This window comes from Gopherus evgoodei, chromosome 7 (assembly GCF_007399415.2).
Source record: "Gopherus evgoodei ecotype Sinaloan lineage chromosome 7, rGopEvg1_v1.p, whole genome shotgun sequence".
NCBI lineage: Eukaryota > Metazoa > Chordata > Testudines > Testudinidae > Gopherus > Gopherus evgoodei.
Window position 1 is genome coordinate 22,821,609 of NC_044328.1, and position 22,623 is coordinate 22,844,231.

At 42.9% G+C, this 22,623-nt stretch overlaps 1 protein-coding gene across 2 annotated transcripts in view; it reads left to right on the forward strand.

Annotated features, from left to right (window-relative positions):
* The window catches only part of FANK1 (fibronectin type III and ankyrin repeat domains 1), a 74,571-nt gene that overhangs the window by 43,500 nt on the left and 8,448 nt on the right, over positions 1-22,623 (forward strand). For both annotated transcript variants that reach the window (XM_030571002.1, XM_030571003.1), the window contains exons 4-6: positions 18,920-19,001; positions 21,280-21,354; positions 21,689-21,754. In XM_030571002.1, coding sequence (XP_030426862.1) covers positions 18,920-19,001; positions 21,280-21,354; positions 21,689-21,754 — 223 coding nt within the window. The remainder of the gene's footprint in view (positions 1-18,919; positions 19,002-21,279; positions 21,355-21,688; positions 21,755-22,623) is intronic.

Sequence of the window (22,623 nt, forward strand, 5' to 3'; positions counted from 1 at the left end):
AGCCACAGGTTTCAAGAAAGGCTAGAGAATGTCTCTGTGCCACAGAGAGTGGGATACGGGACTCTGTGGTTTGGATTGTCTCACTGGGGAGTAGCACAAGGGAAAGAATCAGAAATACTTTATTCAGTGAAAGATATCTTCCGAATTTGAGTGACCGAGACAGGGCTGTAAGTGGTGGACTATATATCCCTTGTGAATAAAAATATTCCTAATAACACATTTTTCATGTTTTCTGGCCTATTTTATTTCATATAATTTACTTAGAATATTTTTTTTGAGAATGTTAGTTTTCTTTATTTTTTTGTGTGTCCAGGAATCATATCTGTGTATTGTGTGCTCTGAACAAATTGTGTTTCTGCTGTCATTCTAAAAGTTAAAGCTGAAGAGGTATAATTTACTGCTTAGCAGAAGAGACCAACTGCAAGATGTGATTCTTGAACATAGAAAAGCAAAGGGAGATGCAGTATTACCAACCTCAAGTGTTCAACAATCATGAGTTAGGCCCCCAAAATCATGAAATTGGCTTAATCATTAAAAATTAATAAATGTTGGGTTCTTAGTCTTTTAAGTCACATTTGAGTCACATTTTCAGGCTTTTGTCTGCAACCTGCATGATTGCCATTGGATCTTGTTATGCCTGTGTGTTTGTCTGCTAGATTAAAGAGCCCTCTTTCAACATTCTGTTCCCCATGTAGGTACTTATATACTGATCCTACACTCGCATCTCATTGTTTAGCAGTCACAGTCATGTAATCTTCATGTGGTAAATTTACTGCAGTACTCTGGCACTGCCAATGGACCAACATTGCCTAATTTTGCAGTTCTGTGGTAAATGTGACACAATGACTGCACTTTTGGAACCTTCACTCTTTATTGTGATATGGCAATTCCTATGAATATAAACAATTATATTAAATAGTGAAGCAAATATGGCTTAAACCAGAATAACTTGCCATACAGGCTATTTTCTTTTAACTATTGCAGTTGCATGTAAATATTTTCCATTAACTCATTAGTAAAATAGTCTGTGCACATTATATTATGCACATGAAAACAGAATATGACTCTAGGTTTCTAATTTGCATTCAGTTGGATAGTGGTTTAATAAATCAGAAAAGAAACTACTCTGCTTGAAAAAAGGGTGTTCTGCCTTTTTTTTCCTCCAGGAAAAGTATAAGAAAATACTGTTTAAATGAGGCATGCAATTTTAATCAATTGGGCCCTGAAAAAAGAGAGACAAACAGCTGCTGCTTGTTAATTGGTGAATGTCTTCACCAATGAGCTCATCATTTATTCACTGCTTTCAATAGAACCTTAAATTCCATAAATAAAGGTGTTATCACCACATTATAGTATGACTGCTTGCACATCTGTAACCAAATGACTCATTTATAATGCATGAAGGATTCATTTCAAAAGAGAAATCTATGACTTTCACCTGTGCAGATTTGTTGTGCTTTTCTAATTATTATGTTTTATTGTGAGTGGACAGAACTCTCATATGAAAGCACAGGCATGCATGTTTAAATTCACCATATGAAATGTTAATTTTTAAAATTATTTGTATTAAATTTTGGAACAACACTAAAAAATTCATATATCTCACTTTTATGTTCTCTGACTCTTACATTGGCCCCTTACACAACCAGATAACTGTTCTTCTCCAAATAAATTGCCCTGCAGATTCACACTGTGGTTACCTTGGGAACTAGATGCCCTGCCATATGGATATGTAACCTTGACAGGGAGGTTTTGCAGTGGCAATGCCAAGGAAGAATTTAGAGTTTTGAAGATTATTTTAAAATATGTATGTTTCAGTAGTGTGGACAGGAAATTTGCAATGATATATCCAGGTAGAGAACATTAATGGTAGTTGATTCTCCAGTCATTTATGCCAGTTATGCAAGACTGTAAATAATTATATTTATATGTATATCTTTGTTGTATTAGACATTAATATACATAATTAACAACTTTCATATTTTTTCAGGAAATCTAAATGGAAAAAGGACATAAGAATTCTGTACCCCTGCATACACTCATTCCAAATCATGGATTAAAATATATTTGAATGTTCCCACTCTTTGATTATTTTCTGGTTGAAATTAAATACAAATATAATATATATATTAATAAACTTCATTTTTAATATGCAATTTAGAAATTTATATTATTTTTAATTGAAGTAGAGTGTCCTGAAAATGTTTGTGATATATGTTGTTTGTAGATTAAATAACTCTCATTGTATTGTTGGCGTACATACTAATGGGTAACTGGTGCTTTGGTCTTGAAATTCAAGGAGAAATTACCTGCTACTAAAGCATGCCATTTTAAAAATTCCTTACCGTTTATCTTTGTTCTGTGGTTAACTATAATGTCATAGAAATGTAGGTCTGGAAGGGACTCAGAAGTCGTATAGTCCAGCCCCACTGTGCTGAGGCAGGGACAAGTATACCCAGATCATCCCTGAAAGGTGTTTGTCTAGCCTGTTCTTAAAAACCTTCAGTGACAGACTTCCTAGAGAGGTTGTGGTTTCCCTATTTCAGTCTTTAATTATCTGTATAGTTAGGTAGCTTTTCCTAATATTTAACATAAATCTCTCTTGCTACAGATTAAACTGATTACTACTACTTCTACCTTCATTGGAAAAGAACAATTGATCAGTCCTCTTCTGACGGCCCTTAACATATTTGAAGACAATTATCAGTTCCCTACTCAATCTTCTTTTCTCAGGGCTAAACATTCTAGTTCTTTTTAAACTTTCCTCATAGGTTAGGTTTTATAATTTTTTTTTATTTTTGTTGTTGTCCTCTGAACTTTCTCCAATTTTGTCCATATCTTTCATAAAGTGTGGCATCCAGAACTGGACACTGTCCTCCATCTGAGGCCTCCCCGGTGCCGATTACAACAGGACAGTTATCTGTCTCATATCTTATATATGAAACTCTTCCATACACCCCAGTGTGATGTTAGTCCTTTTTGTAACTACATCACTTCGTTGAATCATATTCAATTTGTGATCCACTGTAACCCTGGACCCTTTTCAGTCCTTAGTCAGTTATTCCCCATTTTGTAGTTGTGCATTTGATTTTTTTTCTTTCTAATTGTAGTACTTTGCATTATTTTCATTGAATTTCATTTAAATTATTTCAGTTCTCTAGTTTTTTGAGGTTATTTTGAATTCTGTCCTCCAAGCATTAGCAATCCCTCTGAGTTTGGTGTCATCTGCAGATTTTGTAAGCGTACTTCCAACTCTATTTTCCAAGTCATTAACGAAAGTAATGGATGGTACTGAACCCAGGACAGACACCCATGGAACCCCTTTAGATACGTCCCTCCAGTTTGACAGTGAACCACTGATACCTGCTCTTTGATATTGTCTTTCAACCAGGTATGCACCCCCCTTTCATCAAGATCACATTTCCCTAGTTTGCTTATGCGAATGTCATGTGGAACTGTGTAAAAAGCCTTACTAAAATCAAGGTGTATCAAGTCTGCAGCTTCCCCACCATTCCCTAGGGCAGTTACCATGTCAAAGAAGAAAATTAGTTTGGTTTGGCATGACTTATTCTTGACAATTCCGTATTGGCTATTACTTATTAACCTACTGTAGGTGCTTGTCCAAACTGATTGTTCCAGTATTTTTCTAGATATTGAAGTTAGGCTGACTAGTATATAATTCCCCGTAATTCTACTTTTGTTTCCCTTTTTAAAGAGAGGTACTATGTTTGCCCTTCTCCAGTCCTCTGGGACTTCATCTCTCTTTCATGAATTCTCAGAGATACTCATTGACCGTTCTGAGATTACTTCAGCTAGTTCCTTAAGAACATTAGGGTGAATTTCAACAGGCCCTGCCAACATGAATGTATCTAACTGTCTCTTAGGCTTACTGACTTTAAGGCCAGAAGGGACCATCATGATCATTTAGTCTGTCCTCTTGCACATCGCAGGCCACAGAACCTCACCCAGCTAATCCTGTAATAGACCCATAACCTCTGGCTGAGGTTATTTCCCTATTATGGCTTGCATTCCTTCCTCCTTATTCTAAATATGTGCTAAGTATCTGATTACTATTAGCCTTTTAAAAGCCTCAGTCTTATTGGTGTCATTCGTTATTCACACTCCTTCCATGCCAAGCAGAGGACCTACACTTTCTTTCATCTTTCTCTTTCTTCTAATGTATTTATAGGACCTCTTCTTATTGCCTTTTATGTCCCTTGCTAGATATAACTCATTTTATGCCTTAGCCTTTCTGATTTTGTCACTACATGTTTGTGATATACTTTTGTATTCATCCTTAGCAATTTGCCCATGTTTGCACTTTTTGATTTTCAGGTCTTTAATGATCTCCTGATGCATAGAATCATAGAATACCAGGGTTGGAAGGGACCTCAGAAGGTCATCTAGTCCAACCCGCTGCTCAAAGCAGGACCAATCCCCAACTATATAAGCCGTATCTGTCTTTCCTTTGCATTGGGATTGTTCACTGTCGCACCTATATTGTTTCTTTGAGAAACTGCCAGTTCCTGAACTCCTTGTTCCCTTAGATTGTCTTCCTGTGGGACCTTACCCTACTAATTCTCTGAGTTTATTTTTTCTGCTTTTTTTAAGTCCATTGTCCTATTTTGCTGCTCTAACTCTTTCCTTTCCTTAGAATCATGAAATCGTCATTTCATGATTACCTTCACCCAAATTGCCTTCAACCTTCAGATTCACAACCAATTTCTTCCTGTTAGTCAGAATCATGTCTAGAATGGTTGCCCTGTTGGTTACTTCCTTCTAAAACAAAAAGTTGTCCCCAATACATTCCAAGAACTTATTAGACAGTTTGTGCCATGGTACTTTTCCAACACATGTGTGGGTAGTTAAAGTCCCCAATTACTGGCCTGAGAAAAGGTTCAGAAAAGGGCAACTAAAATGATTAGGGGTTTGGAATGGGTCCCATATGAGGAGAGATTAAAGAGGCTAGGACTCTTCAGCTTGGAAGAGAGGAGACTAAGGGGTGATATGATAGAGGTATATAAAATCATGAGTGATGTGGAGAAAGTGAACATGGAAAAGTTATTTACTTATTCCCATAATACAAGAACTAGGGGGTCACCAAATGAAATTAATAGGCAGCAGGTTTAAAACAAATACAAGGAAGTTCTTCTTCACGCAGCGCACAGTCAACTTATGGAACTCCTTACCTGAGGAGGTTGTGAAGGCTAGGACTATAACAGTGTTTAAAAGAGAACTTGATACATTCATGGTGGTTAAGTCCATTAATGGCTATAAACCAGGATGGGTAAGGAATGGTGTCCCTAGCCTCTGTTTGTCAGAAGATGGAGATGAACGGCAGGAAAGAGGTCACTTGATCATTGCCTGTTAGGTCCACTCTCTCTGGGGCACCTGGCATTGGCCACTGTCAGTAGACAGGATATTGGGCTAGATGGACCTTTGGTCTGACCCGGTACAGCTGTTCTTATGTTCTTATTTACTACTGGGTCTTGTATTTGGGACATTTCTGTGTTTCATCAATCACCATCAACAGTATCCTGCAATGAGTTGGATCAGAGAAACCTTCTTGGGAGCTACCACCCGATGTGCCAAGACTACCTCTGCTCCTGCTTTCCCTGCCAGCTGGGGACCACAGCATCCTGTCTTGCTGAGCCAGACACACCCATCTGCTCCAACAAAGACCCAGGGTATGAATTACTTGCCCCAAAGCTGCAGGTTTACCTAAAAGCAGCTCACAGATGTGTTCCTGTCGTTAACACTCAGATGCCCAACTCCCAATGGGGTCTAAACCCAAATAGATCAGTTTTACCCTGTATAAAGCTTATGCAGGTTAAATTCATAAATTGTTCGCCCTCTATAACACTGATGCACGGCTGTTTGCTCCCCCAGGTATTAATACATACTCTGGGTCAATTAATAATTAAAAAGTGATTTTATTAAATACGGAAAGTAGGATTTAAGTGGTTCCAAGTAGTAACACACAGAACAAAGTAAGTCACAAAGCAAAATGAAATAAAATGCGCAAATGTATGTCTAATCAAACTGAATATAGATAATCTCACCCTCAGAGATGCTTCAGTAAGTTTTTCCTCAGACTGGACACCTTCCAGGCCTGGGCACAATTCTTTCCCCTGGTACAGCTCTTGTTCCAGCTCAGGTGGTAGCTAGGGGATTCTTCATGATGGCTCCACTCCTTTTGTTCTGTTCCACCCCTTTATATATCTTTTGCATAAGGCGGGAATCCTTTGTCCCTTTCTGGGTTCTCACCCCCCTCCTTCTCAATGGAAAGACACCAGGTTAAAGATAGATTCCAGTTCAGGTGACATGATCACATGTCACTGCAAGACTTCATTGCCCACTTGCCAGCACACTTGTATACAGGAAGACTTACAGGTAAAACACAGCCATCTGTAGTCAATTGTCCTGGTTAATGGGAGTCATCAAGATTCCAAACCACCATTAATGACCCACACTTTGCATAATTACAATAGGCCCTCAGAGTTATATTGCATATTTCTAGTTTCAGATACAAGAGTGGTACATTGATACAAATAGGATGATACCTTACAAGAGACCTTTTTTATAAAATCGTATAGACTGCAATATCACAACCTTCATTTCCTTTCTTAAGGCTTGTAAGGTGTGGAAATCTGGAGCTTTTATGCAAATTACATTTTGCCCAAATTGGCATATTTGAGGATGGTGCAGTATCTCATTTGTATAATATTCCTCTTCACTGTCAACCCCATCATTTTTTCCCCAGCCATCAGCTTTTATCAATTCTCCTCTTCCAAATAATTCATCAATTCCACTGAGGTTTTTCCCAGTCTTTCCTTCTGTATCTATCTTCCATATCCCCTACCCTGCCCTAAGTATTCCTCCAGTCCTTCTTTTTTCTGGTTCCCCCTACCTTCCTCTTTCCCTTGAGTTAGCTGTTCCTCCATCTCTTTCTCTGTCTTCTTGAGGTTTCCTATCCATCTTCTGTTTGATTTCTCCCTTGGGCTTTTCCTGGATCTCTCCCTTTCTAAGGCTTCCCCTTTCTCTCTTGAGGATGCTTGTCCCCCCAACCCTCCTTTTGCCCCTCTCTCCCCCAGCTGAAGTACTTTTCCCCCTGAATGCTAGAGGGTCCCAAGAAACTATTTGTTTTCTTCCCTGTGGGGGTTGGTTATGTGCTGGAAAGGGACAGACTGCTAAGGTTTCCTTCTTAACTCCCTGGTCTGGGTTGCAGCCTGCTGCTCCTTTTGCTGGCCACCATCTGCAAATCTGCCATTATTTGTGAGCAGCAGTTCAATACCTGCTCAATCGGTATGCAGGGAGAGATGAATGAAGAGCACGGAGCCTCTGAGCTGATTTCAGGCACCTTTGTATGGCCTCTCAAGAAGCTACCTGAAACAAGAGATTCAGGCAGCCAACCAAGAACCCAAGAGAGGGAATCTGAAGTATACCAGGGAAACTTCTTCCTCACAATGCTCCTCTCAGGGTCGATTTGATTTAAATCAAATTTCACGATTTAAATCACTAGTCAGGAAGACTCGATTTAATCATGGATTTCTACATAAAAGTGCATTCTTTTTGGTTATTATAACCTTAATACATATTCTTCACAACTCAGAGATAGATGAGACACAAACTGGGTCTTTTTTATGACCTGCTGCCATTATTGGTTTTCCCTTCTAGTGAGAGAATGGTATGGTAGATCTCAAATCAATGAAGGCTACACTCAGAAAGACCTCAAGACTTCTGGAATATGCTGCTCAAACAGTTTCACTTTTGTTTCTACTGCCTGTCCCTCTCCTCTCACATTTATCTCCAGACTTCTTGTGCTTGTCCAGATCTATTCCGCCCCCAACAATCTTCTATTCATTGAACTTTTTGAACCTTTGCACTGTTAGAGAGAGGTAAGGGATTGTCCCTCTGTACAAAAATTTCCAGAGGGACAATAGAGTTGAGGTCTGATATTTCCATCTTTCTATATTTATTTATTTAAAAACATTTTTGCTGTTAACGAGCATGTTATGTTTGGAGACACAAATCCACAGTTTGAGAACTGCAAAACTAAGCATCTCTGATGGTATCTTCTAGACTTAGCACTGAGTCCCATTGGGTAGATAGAAAGATTAACCTAAATAATCTATACAAAAGCCTCTGGAACTCCATAAGATTGGGTCCCTAATCCATGAACTCATTTACCAAATTTTTCTTAAACATTTCATGAATATATTCTCATACTGTAGAGTTAGAATTTATAATACCTATTCCATAATGATATCTTTGAGCTATAGCTTTAATTAAGATACGTTAGCTTTACATAGGGTTTTTTCCTCAAAAAGCATTTTGTCAAAAAAATCTGATTTTAAATTAAAAAATCCATTTTTTAAAAATCATTGATTTTTATTCACCCTGGCCCTTCTACAGGAGTGGTATGTCTCTTCACTACCCATAATGCAGAGTTGTGACTAAATGTCACACTCTATCCCTAATAGAACTGTGAAGCATTTTCTAAAGCAGTAAAGTGAAATGTAGGAAGTAAGATATGTGAATTAAATCTGATTCACCAAAATGCTGTTATGTCTTTTCTCCTTTTATCTTTATCTTCTTTTAATTTATCTGTTTTATTTCTAATTTTTTCTTATTCTCTCTTGTTCCCTTGACTCCTTTTCTTTCATGGTAAACTGTTTTAGAAGCTACAACAGCATCACTCCCTTTTGTAGTGTCCACTCTCTTTGCTTTTGTTTAGGGTTCCTGATGCAATGGCTGACTTTGGAGTCTTGTTGAATGACTTGTGGAACTTTTCAAATATAGATGCACTGCCCTAAAAAATACCACCCTTGGGCTACCTAGCTAATAAGAACTTCAAACACTGTAAACATTGCAGAATTAAGATTTAAAGTAATATGCCAAATTCTATAAATTTTATTGAAGCCGGTTCTCAGGCAAATAAAATACAGGTCTGTCACATCTTAGATGCATTTAACATGCATGATTTCAGCTTTACATGGTCGGGGAAAAAAAAAAGAAAGTGCGGGCAATTCCACCAGCGTGAGATGTGAATCTACTGTTCCCACTAAAATACATTTTTTGTGGGAACTTGACAGCAACAGCATGTCTTTAGGCCTGTAATAAGGTTCTCCCCTGTAATAACCCTGGAGGGTTGGCCAAAAAAGAACAAAAATTCAGTTTAAATAGTGTGTATGCCCCGGAGTGAGTGTGAGATGGGAGAAGAGAATCTGCTGTTCCCACTACAGTACTCAGTCCTCTGCGCCTCATACTGTGCACATCTCGCCGCCCTGAGATTCTACTGTACCTGTACTGTTTAAAGATACAATATGTATTTTTCGTATAACATGGCCCCTAAACGCAAGTCACTTACTTCATCTTCAACCAAAGAAACAGCGATCTGCTCCAACGCTGGAGGAAAAACTGGCTGTGTTGGACTTATTGAGAGATGGTATGTCCCTCGCCAATGTGGCGCGTAAATACAGCCATAACGAATTTAGCAGTCGTGCCATCAAGATTTGAGAGAAATTCGTCAAGCTGTGGAATCAAGTGCACCAGTAACTGCTAGGGTGACGAGCCAAGTGTGTGATTAAGACTTTAGTGAAGACTGAAAAGGCATTAAACTTATGTCTGGAAGACATGAACTGTAAACTTGTGCCTATCAATGGCAACATGTTGTGAGAAAAGTCTCTTAGCATCTATGCACTGTTCAAACCTCCCACTGAAGAGGGACAGCCTTCTGATAAGAAGGAATTCAAAGTCAGTCAAGGTTGGCTTAACAGTTTTAGGAGCCACTTCAACCTCAAAAATGTGCAGAGACTACTGGTGAAGTTGCATCTGCCAATGAGGAGGCAGCAAAAGCCTACCCCGAACAATTAAAGAAAATCATGTAGGAAAGGGGCTGTCTTCCAGAACAAGTTTTTGATGCTGATGAGGCTGGGCTCTTCGGGATAAAAATGCCCACCCGCACTTACATTTCGAAATCAGAAAGACAAGCCCCTGGCTTCAAAGCACCTAAAGACCGTGTGACTGTTGCTTTGTGGCAATGCAGCTGGGCATTTAATAAAGCCGGGCTTGCTCTACAGGGCTGCAAATCCCTGTGCCCTAAAAGGTAAGAACAAAAATCTCCTGCCTGTGTTCTGGCAATCAAATAAAAAGGCTTGGGTGACAGCAGCATTATTTCTAGATTGGTTCCACAAGTGTTCCGTTCTGGAGGTCAAGCAGTACCTTGAAGAGAAAGGACTTGACTTGAACGTGTTTTTGATCATAGACAATGCTCCTGGCCACCCTGTGGCACTCCAGTTTGCGCATAACAACGTTGAAATCGTCTTTCTCCCCTCCAGTGCCACCTCCATCCTCCAAGCTCTCAACCAAGGCATCATTAGCTATTTCAAGGCCGCATGCACAAGGCTTACATTCTCTTGGATCCTTACCACTATGGATGCTGATCTCAATGTTAATGTGATGGAGTGTTGGAAGTCCTTCAACATTGCAGATTGCATCACTTATATTAAAAAGGCAGTGGATGCAATCAAGCCTGAAACAGTCAATGCATGTTGGCGAAACCTATGGGAAAACTGAACGATTTTAAGGGTTTCCTGACCATTGACAAAGAAGTGAAACTCCTTGTTCAAGTGGCCAGGCAAGTGGGTGGTGATGGCTTCATCGACATTCTCGAGGAAGAAATTGAGGAATTAATTGGGAGCCATAGAGAAACATTGACTAACGAAGAGTTAGAGGAACTGATAAAATCGTCTACAGAAGACGAAGATGATGATGAACAGGAAGAGCCAGCAACTTGGAATCTTCATAAATTTTCTGAAGTGTTCCAAGCAATGAAACACTTAAATGATTTAATTTTTTAATATGATCCTTCTACGGAACGAACTCTCAAAATCCCATGTAGTATTATGGATGATTTTGAGACCGTAACAAGAAATGTTTGAGGAGCTCAAGAGACAACAGTGACAGTTGCCAATCATCATGTATTTAAAGAAAAAACAACCAGCAGCAGCAGAGCCTACACAAAAAACTTCTCGAGCTGAACCAGAGCCATCCACTTCCTCTACGACTCGCTCTCCATCACTCAAGCCTGGCCCATCATCTCCTGGATTGACATCAAGCCCTGGGGACTCAATGATAGTGTTATCAGGGGAAGACTAATCATTGGAGTGTGTACAGTACAAGACTAGCAAGAATATCCAGGATGACTGGTGACTGTTCAAGTTTACTGTACTGTCTTCATTTTTATTCTTTCATTCTTCCATCTTTCTGTTATGTTATAAAAATACTGTAAAATTATATTTTGCATATGTAGTCTTTATTATATACTGTACTGCATATTGCTGTATGCAACACATAGTACTGTACAGGGTTGTATACACAAAACTGTACTTTATGGGTGAGTTAAGGAATTTTCAAGGATCATTTTTACTATACACAATTTTCGCTTTACGCTCTGACTGTGGAACGTAACCCTAGTGTAAGATGTGACAGACCTGTAAGCATATTCTGGCAATTGAAAACTGTTAACAAATGTCTTGTTCAAGCAAGTTAACTCATCAGCTCTCTGTAGCTATCTTGTAAAATCTCAAAAGATGACAACTCAGTATCTTCACACTAACCCTCCACATTTTCTTTCTTTAAATACTTCCACACACACTAATCAGAATGATTTTAATCTTGCTTTGAGTCAATACTGCATTTTAACATGTAGTTTTCTAAAATGCAAAGCCATACAGGTTCTAGAAAATATGCAGTTTGAAGCTTTTTAAACTGAAATGTGGCTAACCAGTAGTTGCTTGTTTTGCAACAGGATTTGACTCACTTGGCATGCTGTCATCAGGTGCCTATCCAACAATCAAATTAAAATATTCCACTTTTTGAAGTTTACCAGGCCCTTTTTCATCCTTGCCCTTACTTTTTCAGAATGCAACCAGACATGCTTCTTCGAGTGATTGTTCACATGCATTCCAAGCAGATGTGTGTGCACTGCATGCACGCCAGCCAGAAGATTTTCCCTTAGCGGCGTCTGTAGGGTTGGCCCTGGCACCCCCTGGAGTGGTGCCTCCATGGCGCCCTATATAGGGGCCCGCCAACCCTCCACCCCCTCAGTTCCTTCTTACCGCCTGTGATGGCTAGCTGGAACTTTGCTGGCTCTTGCAGCAAGCCTAGCAATGTCTCGTCTAAGTGTATATAATTGTTTCCTCTCTCTAGTTTAGTTAGTGTTAGTTAATAGTTGTTGGGGGGCTTCCCTCCAACGTAGTCATCACCCTGCTGGGGAATACGTGGGTCACGCTAGGGTTTAAACTCTGTATGAACTACCGGAAGTTTATGCTGAAGAGTGACCCATACTCGTCCTGCTTGAAGTGTCTCGGGGAGAGCCACCAAGAGACCGGTGCAGTATCTGCAGGGGATTCCATCCCAGGACTCTTAAGGGCAGAGACTCAGAGTTCTCCTGATGGAGGTGGCCTTCCGGCCACAGTCGGACCCTGAGCCTGCTGATCCGGCGCCCAGCACCTCATCCTTGGTGCGCAGTGCTCTGGCACCACTAACAAGACAGGAAGCCCAGTCTAAGTCCTCTAAGTCCCGGCACCGGAGAGCATCGGGACATAGAAAATCGGCCTCCGTGTGGCACAGATCACCATCTCTGGTGCCTGCGAGAAAGAAGAGGCTGGTGAGAGACTGATCATCCCACCAGGACCTTAAAAGGCTGGCAGCATCCAGTGTGCGTAGGATAAGCTGAGCCACAACGACATCCTCCCAATGTCCTGTTGACTCCCGCGCTGGTGGGGATGCGGGTCGAGTCCGGACTGGTCTAGCTCCCCGGGACCTCAGTGAGGATGTGTGTCTCCCATCGACGCTGGAGGCGTTTGAGGTGGCCTCTAACTTGTTAAGCCTCCCGGTACCAGCCTCCCTGCACTGGTGGAAAGAGCCATCAGACATGGCCTGACCCCCGATCCAATTAAGGGGCAAGCCAGCCATGATGTAGCCCCAGTCCCTGCCCCGTGCCACTCCGGCAGCACCAACACAGACAGAGCGCTCCCTGGCCTCGCGGCACCACTCTCCAGCGACAGTGGGTACTGCTCCCCCTCGGTCTTCCTGTTTTGGAGACTTCGGACTCGGAGGCAGAATCCTACTGCTCCAGTAGATTGAGGAGCAGGAGGTCCGCTTCTCAGGCAAGCCAACAACCTTACCCGGCATCGTGGCAGCAACAGTGGCAACCACCTTCCCAGTGGCCATTCTTGACTCCCTGGGCCTACCATCAGTCCCTGGGACAGGCACACAGCCCACGCTCCAGGTCTGCATCGGTCTCCTCGACATCGGTTGCTCCGGTGCAGATGTCTCCATTGCTGGCACCGATGTCCCGACAAGAGTGTGCCACAACAGAACCCAGCACTGCCTAGTCAGACACCAGCACCAACGGGGACCATGTTTCAGATGCCACAGGTACTGCCCAACATGCCTCGTCTTTCAGCATCAACCCCAGTACCGCCGTGGTGCCGCATCCTACATCTGCACCGGCCACGCAACCAGAGTACCGTGTGCCGCAGAACCCTGCAGAGGCTGAGGGTACAGAGGAAGGTCCATAGCAGGTGATCTCCTCCTGTTCCTCGCCAGATGAGGCGGTTGCAGGAACTTCAGCGGCACTGGCCCTAGAGGACAACTGGGTGCTTCAGCAGCTACTTAAGCATGCTGCCCAGAGCCTGGTGATCCAAGCGGAGGAGGTTAAGGTGGCTGTAGATCCAGTGGTGGACATCTTGTTCCCCTCAGACCCATCTAGGGTCGCCCTACTGTTGATCAAAACGATAGCTGATACGTCCCACACCTTGTGGCAGACGCCAGCTTTGCTGGCCCCTATGGCCAAAAAGACAGAGAGGTGCTACTTTGTACCCTTCAAGGACCATGAGCACCTATATACCCACCTTCTCCCAGACTTTGTGGTTGTGGATGTGGCCAACCAAAGGGGGAGCGTAAGACATTCCAAGGGTCTACACCGAAGAACAAGGAGGCCAAGAAGTTGGACCTCTTTAGTAGAAAGGTGTACTCAACGAGGGGTCTGCAGCTACAGGCTATAGTGAGCCAGTATGGCCATAACATATGCTCAGCCTTGTCCAAGTTCGCTGAACTCCCTCCCCAAGAATGGCGAACAGAATTTTCTGCTCTGATAGAGGAGGGGAAGCTAATTTCCTGGGCATCCCTCCAAGCAGCCCTGGATGCGACGGATGCTGCCTCCTGCACACTGGCAACCGGGCCAGTCATGCGACGGGGAGCCTGGCTTCAGGTCTCAGACCTTCCACATGACGTCCAACAGACTATCCAGGACCTCCCCTTCGAGGCGCCATGCTCTTCTCTGAGAAGACGGACAAGAGGCTGCATAGCCTAAAAGACTCAAGGGCTACCTTACGCTTGCTAGGCCTGCCCACCCAAGCCACCCAATGCAGGTAATTCAAGTTGCAGCTGGCTCTGCAGCCGTACCACCCCAGAACTGCCCAGAGCCCTCATGTAGGCAGAGCAGAAATGGCAGAATGAGGCAACAACAGCCCTCCGGCCAGTCATCCAATCAACCGCAGCCTCCGTCGGGGCCTAGACCCCAAATTTGATGGTGTGGTCGAGGACAACCTACCAGTCAGGACTCTGGATCGTACCAACCCTACCTTTTTGTCATGTCTGTCCCCCTTCTGTCATGCCTGGTCCTGAATCACATTGGACAGTTGAGTGCTCTGCATGGTAGAGAAGGGATATTCTATCCAATTTTCCTCCCTCCCACCCCACCAGCCCCCTCCCTCTCTCTCTTCAGGGACCCCTCTCACAAGCAACTTCTAATTCAGGAAGTGCAGTCCCTCATCATAGTAGGGGCAGTGGAAGAAGTTCCTCAGGAACTCAGGGGCAGGGGTTTTTACTCCTGGTATTTCCTAATACCGAAGGTGAAAGGGGGCCTCAGACCCGTTCTAGACTTTCAGTGTCTGAACAAGTTTGTAAAGAAGCTCAAGTTCTGTATGGTCTCTCTGTCCTCTATCATCCCCTCCATGGATCCAAGAGGCTGGTACGCCGCCCTTGACTTGAAGGACACATACTTCCATATTGTAATAATTCCTCAGCACAGACATTATCTCAGATTTGTAGTGGGCAACACCCATCTCCAGTTCGCAGTACTGCCTTTCTCCCTGTCAACGGCCCCAAGTGCCTTCACAAAGTGCATGACAGTTGTAGCAGCTTTCTTGCACAAGCATGGAATTCAGATGTTTCCCTACCTGGACGATTGGCTCATCAAGGGCTGCTCGAAGGCACAGTGGAGGCTCAGGTGGTCTTTATCAGACAGACCTTCCTCGAGCGCGGTCTCCTGTTGAACGAGGCCAAGTCTATCCTATCTCTTGTCCAACGGATAGAGTTCATAGGGGCAGTTCTGGACTCAACACAGGACAGAGCATACCTACCAGAGGCCAGGTTTTGGTCTATGTCCGACATCATCCTCGGTCTCCGCCGTTTCCCGACCACCACAGTGAGGAACTGCCTCAAGTTGCTGGGACATATGGCTGCGTGCACCTACGTCGTGAGTCACACCAGGCTCAGGCTATGCCCTCTTCAGTCCTGGTTAGTGACTGTGTACAGACCAAGCAGGGACGCGCTGGACTCAGTGGTGATGCTTCCCTGAACGGTGCTGGATTCCCTTTAGTGGTGGCTCGACCTGTGGGTGGTCTGTGCGGGAGTACCCTTTGCCAGCCCTCAGCTATCCCTTTCCTTGGTGACAGATGCATCGGATCTGGGGTGGGGGGCGCATTTCAGGAATCTCAGGACCCAAGGCCTTTGGTCCCCAGAGGACCTCTCCGTACATATCAATGTCAGGGAGCTACGGGCTGTTCACCTTGCCTTCCTTACTTTCAAATCTCGCTTGGTGGGCAGGTGCGTTGCAGTCCTCATGGACAATACCTTCGCAATGTTCTATATCAACAAACGGGTGCACACTCCTCTCCCTGTGCTGGGAAGCCCTCGCGTACAGAACGCAGTTCACCTAACAGCATCCTACCTCATGTACCTGTGTAGAACAGCCTCGCGGATGCCCTCAGCTGCTCATTCCATGGTCATGAGTGGTCCCTTTGCCGAGACGTGGCACGCTCAATCTTCTGTCTCTGGGATTATCCCCAGATAGACCTGTTTTCCTCGAGGGACAACAGGAAGTGTCGACAGTTCTGCTCCCTCATGGGGTGCAGTCCAGAGTCTCTAATGGATGCCTTCCTCCTCTTGTGGGAAGGTGGCCTGCTTTACACCTTCCCTCCAATCCCCATGGTCAACAGGGTACTCCTCAAGATACGCAAGGATCATGCTCTCGTCATACTGATAGCGCTGGCGTGGCCGCGCCAGCATTGGTATACATCGCTGCTGCACATGTCCATACAGGCGCCCCTTACGTTGCCACTGCTCTCGGACCTGATCACACAGAATCGGGGCCACCTCCACCACCTGAAACTGGAGTCGCTCCACCTCACAGCCTGGATGGTCCATGGCTAAGCCCGGTGAAAATGCAATGCTCACAGCAGGTCAGACGAGTCCTCCTCAGTAGTAGAAAACTGTCCACCAGGGCCACATACATGGCCAAGTAGAAACATTTTTCCATCTGGGCTGAACAGCAGGGACAGGCTCCATTGCTTGCCCTGATCCCTCTCATCCTTGATTACCTACTCCAGTTGAGACAGCAAGGACTTTCCCTCTCTTTGGTGGCCATCTCCATGTTCCACCCAGGAGCTGATGATGGTTCAGTCTTCACAAACCCATTGGTCTGTCGCTTCCTCAAGGGCCTGAATAGGCTGTTCCCGCATACCTGACAACCAGTCTCGATTTGGGATCTTAATTTGGTCCTCTCCGCCCTCATGGGGCCCCTCTTCGAGCCACTGGCTACGTGCTGTTGCTATATCTCTCCTGTAAGGTTGCATTCCTCGTGGCTATCACCTCGGCCAGGAAGGTATCAGAGCTCAGAGCGCTGATATCCGAGCCTCCATACACAGTCTTCCACAAAGACAAAGTCCAACTCAGGCCACACCCGGTGTTTCTTCCTAAGGTGTTCTCCCAATTCCACATGGGCCAGGACATTTTTCTCCCGGTGTTCTACCCTAAGCCACACTCCTCCAATGCAGAGCGTAGGCTGCATTCCCTGGACGTTCGCAGGGCCCTGGCATTGTATATTGAATGAACTAAACCGTTCAGAAAATCAACCTAACTCTTTGTAGCTGTGGCCGACAGGATGAAGGGGCTCCCCATCTCTTTACAGCATATCTCCTCATGGATCCCGGCTTGCATCCGCGAATGCTACAATCAAGCCAAGGTGCCTGCCTCGCCAATCACAGCCCACTCCACAAGGGCACAGTCCGCAGCATTCCTGGCTCAGGTCCCGACACAGGAGATATGCAGGGCTGCCACATGGTCCTCAATCCACACATCCACGTCACACTATGCCGTGATGCACCAGGCCAGAAACAATGCAGCCTTCGGCAGGGCGGTGCTCAAATCTGCAGTGAACTCTGACCCCACCAACTAAACTCAGGCTTGTGAGTCACCTGCTTGGAATGCACATGAACAATCACTCAAAGAAGGAAAAAATGGTTACTCACCTTTTTGTAACTGTTGTGTTGTTCATATCCATTACAATACCCACCCTCCTGCCCCTCTGTCGGAGTGCCGGCAAGAAGGAACTGAGGGAGTGGAGGGTCAGTGGGTCCCTATATAGGGTGCCATGGAGGCACCACTCCTGGGGGCACCAGGGCCGACCCTACAGATGCTGCTAAGGGAAAATCTTCTGGCTGGCGTGCACACGGTACACACACACCTGCTTGGAATGGACATGAACAACACAGCTTGAAGAACAATAGTTACAAAAAGCCGAGTAACTGTATTTTTCCAAGGTTAGTTAATTTTCATGGGAGAGACCTGCAACACTTTATGCTGGACCTAGAGGCTGAGCAATCAAATCTATTTGCTGTGTTCTCCTCTTTTTCTTTCGTATGGCCTGGTTAGGTAGCAACAACTACAACTACAGCTGTGTTCTCTGTAAATAGGAAAGAGATCATTCTGCATCCAAAAGAAGGTTGTTATTTTTTTGGTTCATTAATGCCCATGTTCATCATTAGACTAACACAAAAAGTGTGGCATATGGATTAGAAATCTGGTCTTTACCAGTTACCACAGGAACTAGTGTGTTTTAGAGATGGCCCATTGAAACTGGACACACTTATGGGCACGAGGAACAATACATTTGATTTGTTTAGGAAATACCATTTTACAACTGGATTTTGTTATGAGAGAAGATATCTAGAACCGCTGTTAATCTAGTTTTGGGCGGTGTTTGGTTCTTATTTTTATTTTGACAAAGGGGCTGTAGGAAGATATCTTAGTGAATAAAGGTAGGCTGATCATGGTCCAAACCCTAGACAGGAGGGAGTCATGGTCGAACACAGCAGTTTTGCTCTTCAAGAAAGAATTAAGAGAGAACTTGAAGCCAGATCTCTCCTAATCACCACAGCATTCAAGGGACTGTACTATGTTGACTGAGCAGTAGAGTAGTTTAATCTCTAACATGATAGTTCCCAGATATAGGTTCATCTCCAATACAGAAGTATATAAAGGGATTAGTCTTCCACTAAAATAATTGATTTTTAAAAATGGTAATGAAAAAAGACAAAGATTAGTAATGAGCATTGTGAGAATGATGCCAGTGAGTATTACCACACTTCGTCACCTCTTAAATAAAAACAGCTATGTAACAGTGATACAGATTCTTTTGTTTAATTTAGTAATCTAGAAAATATCCAAAACTGGTACTGAAAAATATGAAAGCTAATAATTTATTTGCAGCATTTCAATGCTTGGCAACACCACTGGAATGAATCTCAACTGTTTTGCAAATATTTTCCTATTTTGTTTTCTACAGGAGAGCCGATGAGCGGAGAGCAACTTCATCGAGCTGTCAGTATGAATGATGTAGAGGCAGTTCTTAACATTCTTCAGGGAGGGTGAGAAAATATTCAGATTATAAAATATCTATAAAGTGTTACAGTGGACATGAAATCATGTAAACTGCATGATGCTGTTGTGTTTTGTTTCAATGAGTTAGTTTTCCCATGTCCTAAAAATTAGACTGCACATTTTATGATAAAGTGACAAATTACAAATTTGCTTTCTGTGTTATATCATTTTACAAATGGAATATGCCATATGGTTTTGATCATTCTTCCTTAAGAAGTGTATATAAGAAATAGATGGGATCCAAATACACCTCTACTCCAATATAAAGCAGTCCTTGGGAGCTAAAAATCCCTACCACGTTATAGATGAAACCCTGTTATATTGGGATAGTGGCGGCAGGGCTCCAGTGATGATTTAAAGAGCCCAAGGCTCCAGCCACGGGGAGCCCTGGGCCCTGTAAATCACCCACCTGAGCCCCGCTGCTAAAGCCCCGGGGTAATGGCTGAAGGGCTCTGATGGTGATTTAAAGAGCTCCGGGCTCTGGCTGCTGCGGGGAGCCTGGGCCTGTTAAATCACCATCCGAGCCCTGCTGCTGCAGCTCTGGGGTAGCGGCAGCAGGGCTCCAGCAGTGATTTTATAGGGCCCAGGGCTCCCCGCAGCAGCTGGAGCCCTGGGCCCTTTAAAGCGCCACCCGAGTCCCACTACCGGAGCCCCGGGGTTACCGGGCTATATGCGAACCCGTGTTATATCGAGTCAGAGGTGTACAGGCAATGGGAATGATCAGAAGCATGGAAACACTTCCATGTGAAATGCAATTGAAGAAACTGGGAGTGTTTATTTTACAGAGTTGACAAATAAGGCAGAGGGGATATCATAAAAGGGTACAAAATAAAGAAAATGGGAACCTATATTCACCCCTTCTCATAACATAAGAAAAAGGGGACTTCTGATGAAACAGAAAGGTAGAGCAGGGGTTCTCAAACTTCATTGCAACATGACCCCCTTCTGACAACAAAAATGGCTACATGACCCGATGAGGGGGACCGCGGGCTGTAGTTTCCCCACCTCTGATCTAGAACTAAGACTGTCGCCTCCTCCCCATACTAGATGGTGGATGGATTGTGGCTTTCACCTGGTAAGTAGGGAATGGCCCCCTTGAGGTGAGATGTGGTGGAGCCAGCACATCTCATTCTGCTGGCTGCACTCCTCACATGCATAGCTGGGACCATAGGTGCCAGCTTTCTACTTAGTGCCTGATAAACTTGGTTTGTTTTAGGTGGTGTTAGTAATTAGCTGTTTAAAGTGCTGTACCACTTGTGGCAGGTGTGCAGGGTAGACAGTATAGGATGTATCAGCAGGAGCAAGTTTTTTTGGGAAAACCGAGAGATAAGGCCAGAATGTGTTGGCCTTAACCTACTATATCTGACAAAGCAAGGGAAAGGCTTCATGTGTTGCACCGATTGAGGTACATCTTATCTGCATCCTTCATGAAGACCTGGTGATGGGCTCCCATTCCAGGATTTAGCTCCACAGCTCTTTGCGTGTTCAGAGATACCATCCATGTTTAGAAGTCCAGTGTGAGTAAAGGAATGCATTCTACTTTCCCCATTGTATCAACCTGATCCATCTTCCCCATATCATAGGCACATCTCTCTTGTCTATTTGTCACAATTGACCACAAATGTCATAGAATATCGTATTCATAGGGATGCACACAGACTCATTGAGTTATTTATGTAAAAGTATATATCTTAATCACTCAGCAAGTTACCATCCCATTCAGTTGCAATCAGTAACATGCAATTTCTAGTTGCTTTCATTTGTATAATAGACTAGTATCCTAGTTAAGTCAACAGGTTTAGAATAAGGTTGTTGTGAAACTTTGTCCAATTTTCCTGATTTTTTTCAAATGTTTATTAGAATATTTTATTTATTTGACTTCCATTATATTTCAAACCTCAACTCTGACATGGTGAAATTTTTTTTCCCTAAAAAGATGATTTTATCTAGGCAGCTATAATTTTTTAAGTAGCTTATTTTTCTTGGAAAAATAAAACTTGAAAAATATTTGTCAATGAATTTCTATGGAAAAAAACAATAAAAAACAAACCGTAACAATAGAAGTCAGCAAAAATAGTAGTCAGAATTTTTGATAAAATGATTAATGATTTTTACTTTCACACTGTGGGCAAAATTAATAGGTGATCACAATGCTTTGAATTTATAAGACACTCCTTAGAAATATGTTGTGGAAAGATTTATAGTTGTCTCTGAAAATATTTGAGATACGCTAGTTTGTAACATTTTCTTTTCTCCTCCCGTAAGACATGTGAAGGTGGATGTTCCTGATAAACTAGGCTTTACTGCTCTGATGGTTGCTTCTCAGAAAGGATATGATAGGTATTACTGCTTTTCTTTTATCTCTTTGTTGTGCATGATACATTTTTACACTTTTCTACTATATTTGAGCACAATAATAGATGGTCAGTTTAGGAAAAGTACAATAGAATATTATTGATGTTTTTGTTTTTTCATAATATAAAGGCAACTTTGACAATTTATAAAATTCATCCAAAGTGTTTATAAATTGTCAAAGTTGCCTTTATATATTTTACTATCAGTAATAGACTGTATGCAAAACTAAGTTTTTATTTACTCTTTCAGAGTTTCTATTTTAATGAGAAATGTTAGTTTACTGGGCATTGTTCTGATGAAAATATTTTATGTTATATAGGCTTGTGAAAATATTGGTACAGAATGGAACAGATGTAAATCAGAAGAATGGAAGTGGAAAGGACAGGTACTGCATGGATATATTGTTTCACCAGAGATTTTGGGGAACTGGTGTTATGCATTACTGCATCAATATTTTTTCAGTTCTGAAAACTGATATTCAAATTCTAGTTTTGGTCACAACTGAAAATGAGTTTTATTGATTTAATCTTAGTTTCCATTTGACCGCATCATAAAATTACTATGGAGTTCAGTAAACTGGGAATCTTTGTTCAGGAAGAATACAGGACTTCATTAGAAAAGAGAATAGTAGATCAGGAGTCAGCTGCATTAGCACAGGTCTGAAGAGAAAGCTTACACAGTATTTACTCTCACTGCGTGGCTCTAATCTCTAAATTCATTCATACATTTGTAAAGAAAAGAGACAAATAAAAAATATCTTCAAGGAACAACCCCTTCTTCAAATAAACACTAGAACAGACTTTAGTAAGATAAGAAAAGTGACTGATAGACATGATAGATATGTAGTTGTTAGGCACTGTATGCTGTTCTGTATTAGAGCCTCTACGAAATTCATATTCAGGTGAAAGTTGATCCCATCTAGTGACTCTTTGGTGGCCCCTATGTGAGATGAATTTGGTATGTGTCTGCTCCCACATCACAAACTCACCGCAATGCTTTAATAATGGCAGACTCAACATAGAGACTGATAAGTTCATGGGCTGTGGAGGCTTCTGCTGCCCTGGAGATAAACAGAACGTATCATTTACCAGGACTATTATGACAGTGCCTTTCGTCATCACTAATTTTGCACACAATTTTTAAAAACAAGTTTATGTGGTAATAAGCAAATTTTAAACATGCAAATTAGTCAATTAATTGATTTGCATAAGGTGGTGCCTCCTAACATCTAGTTAAGCTTGCTAGGTCTCTCTG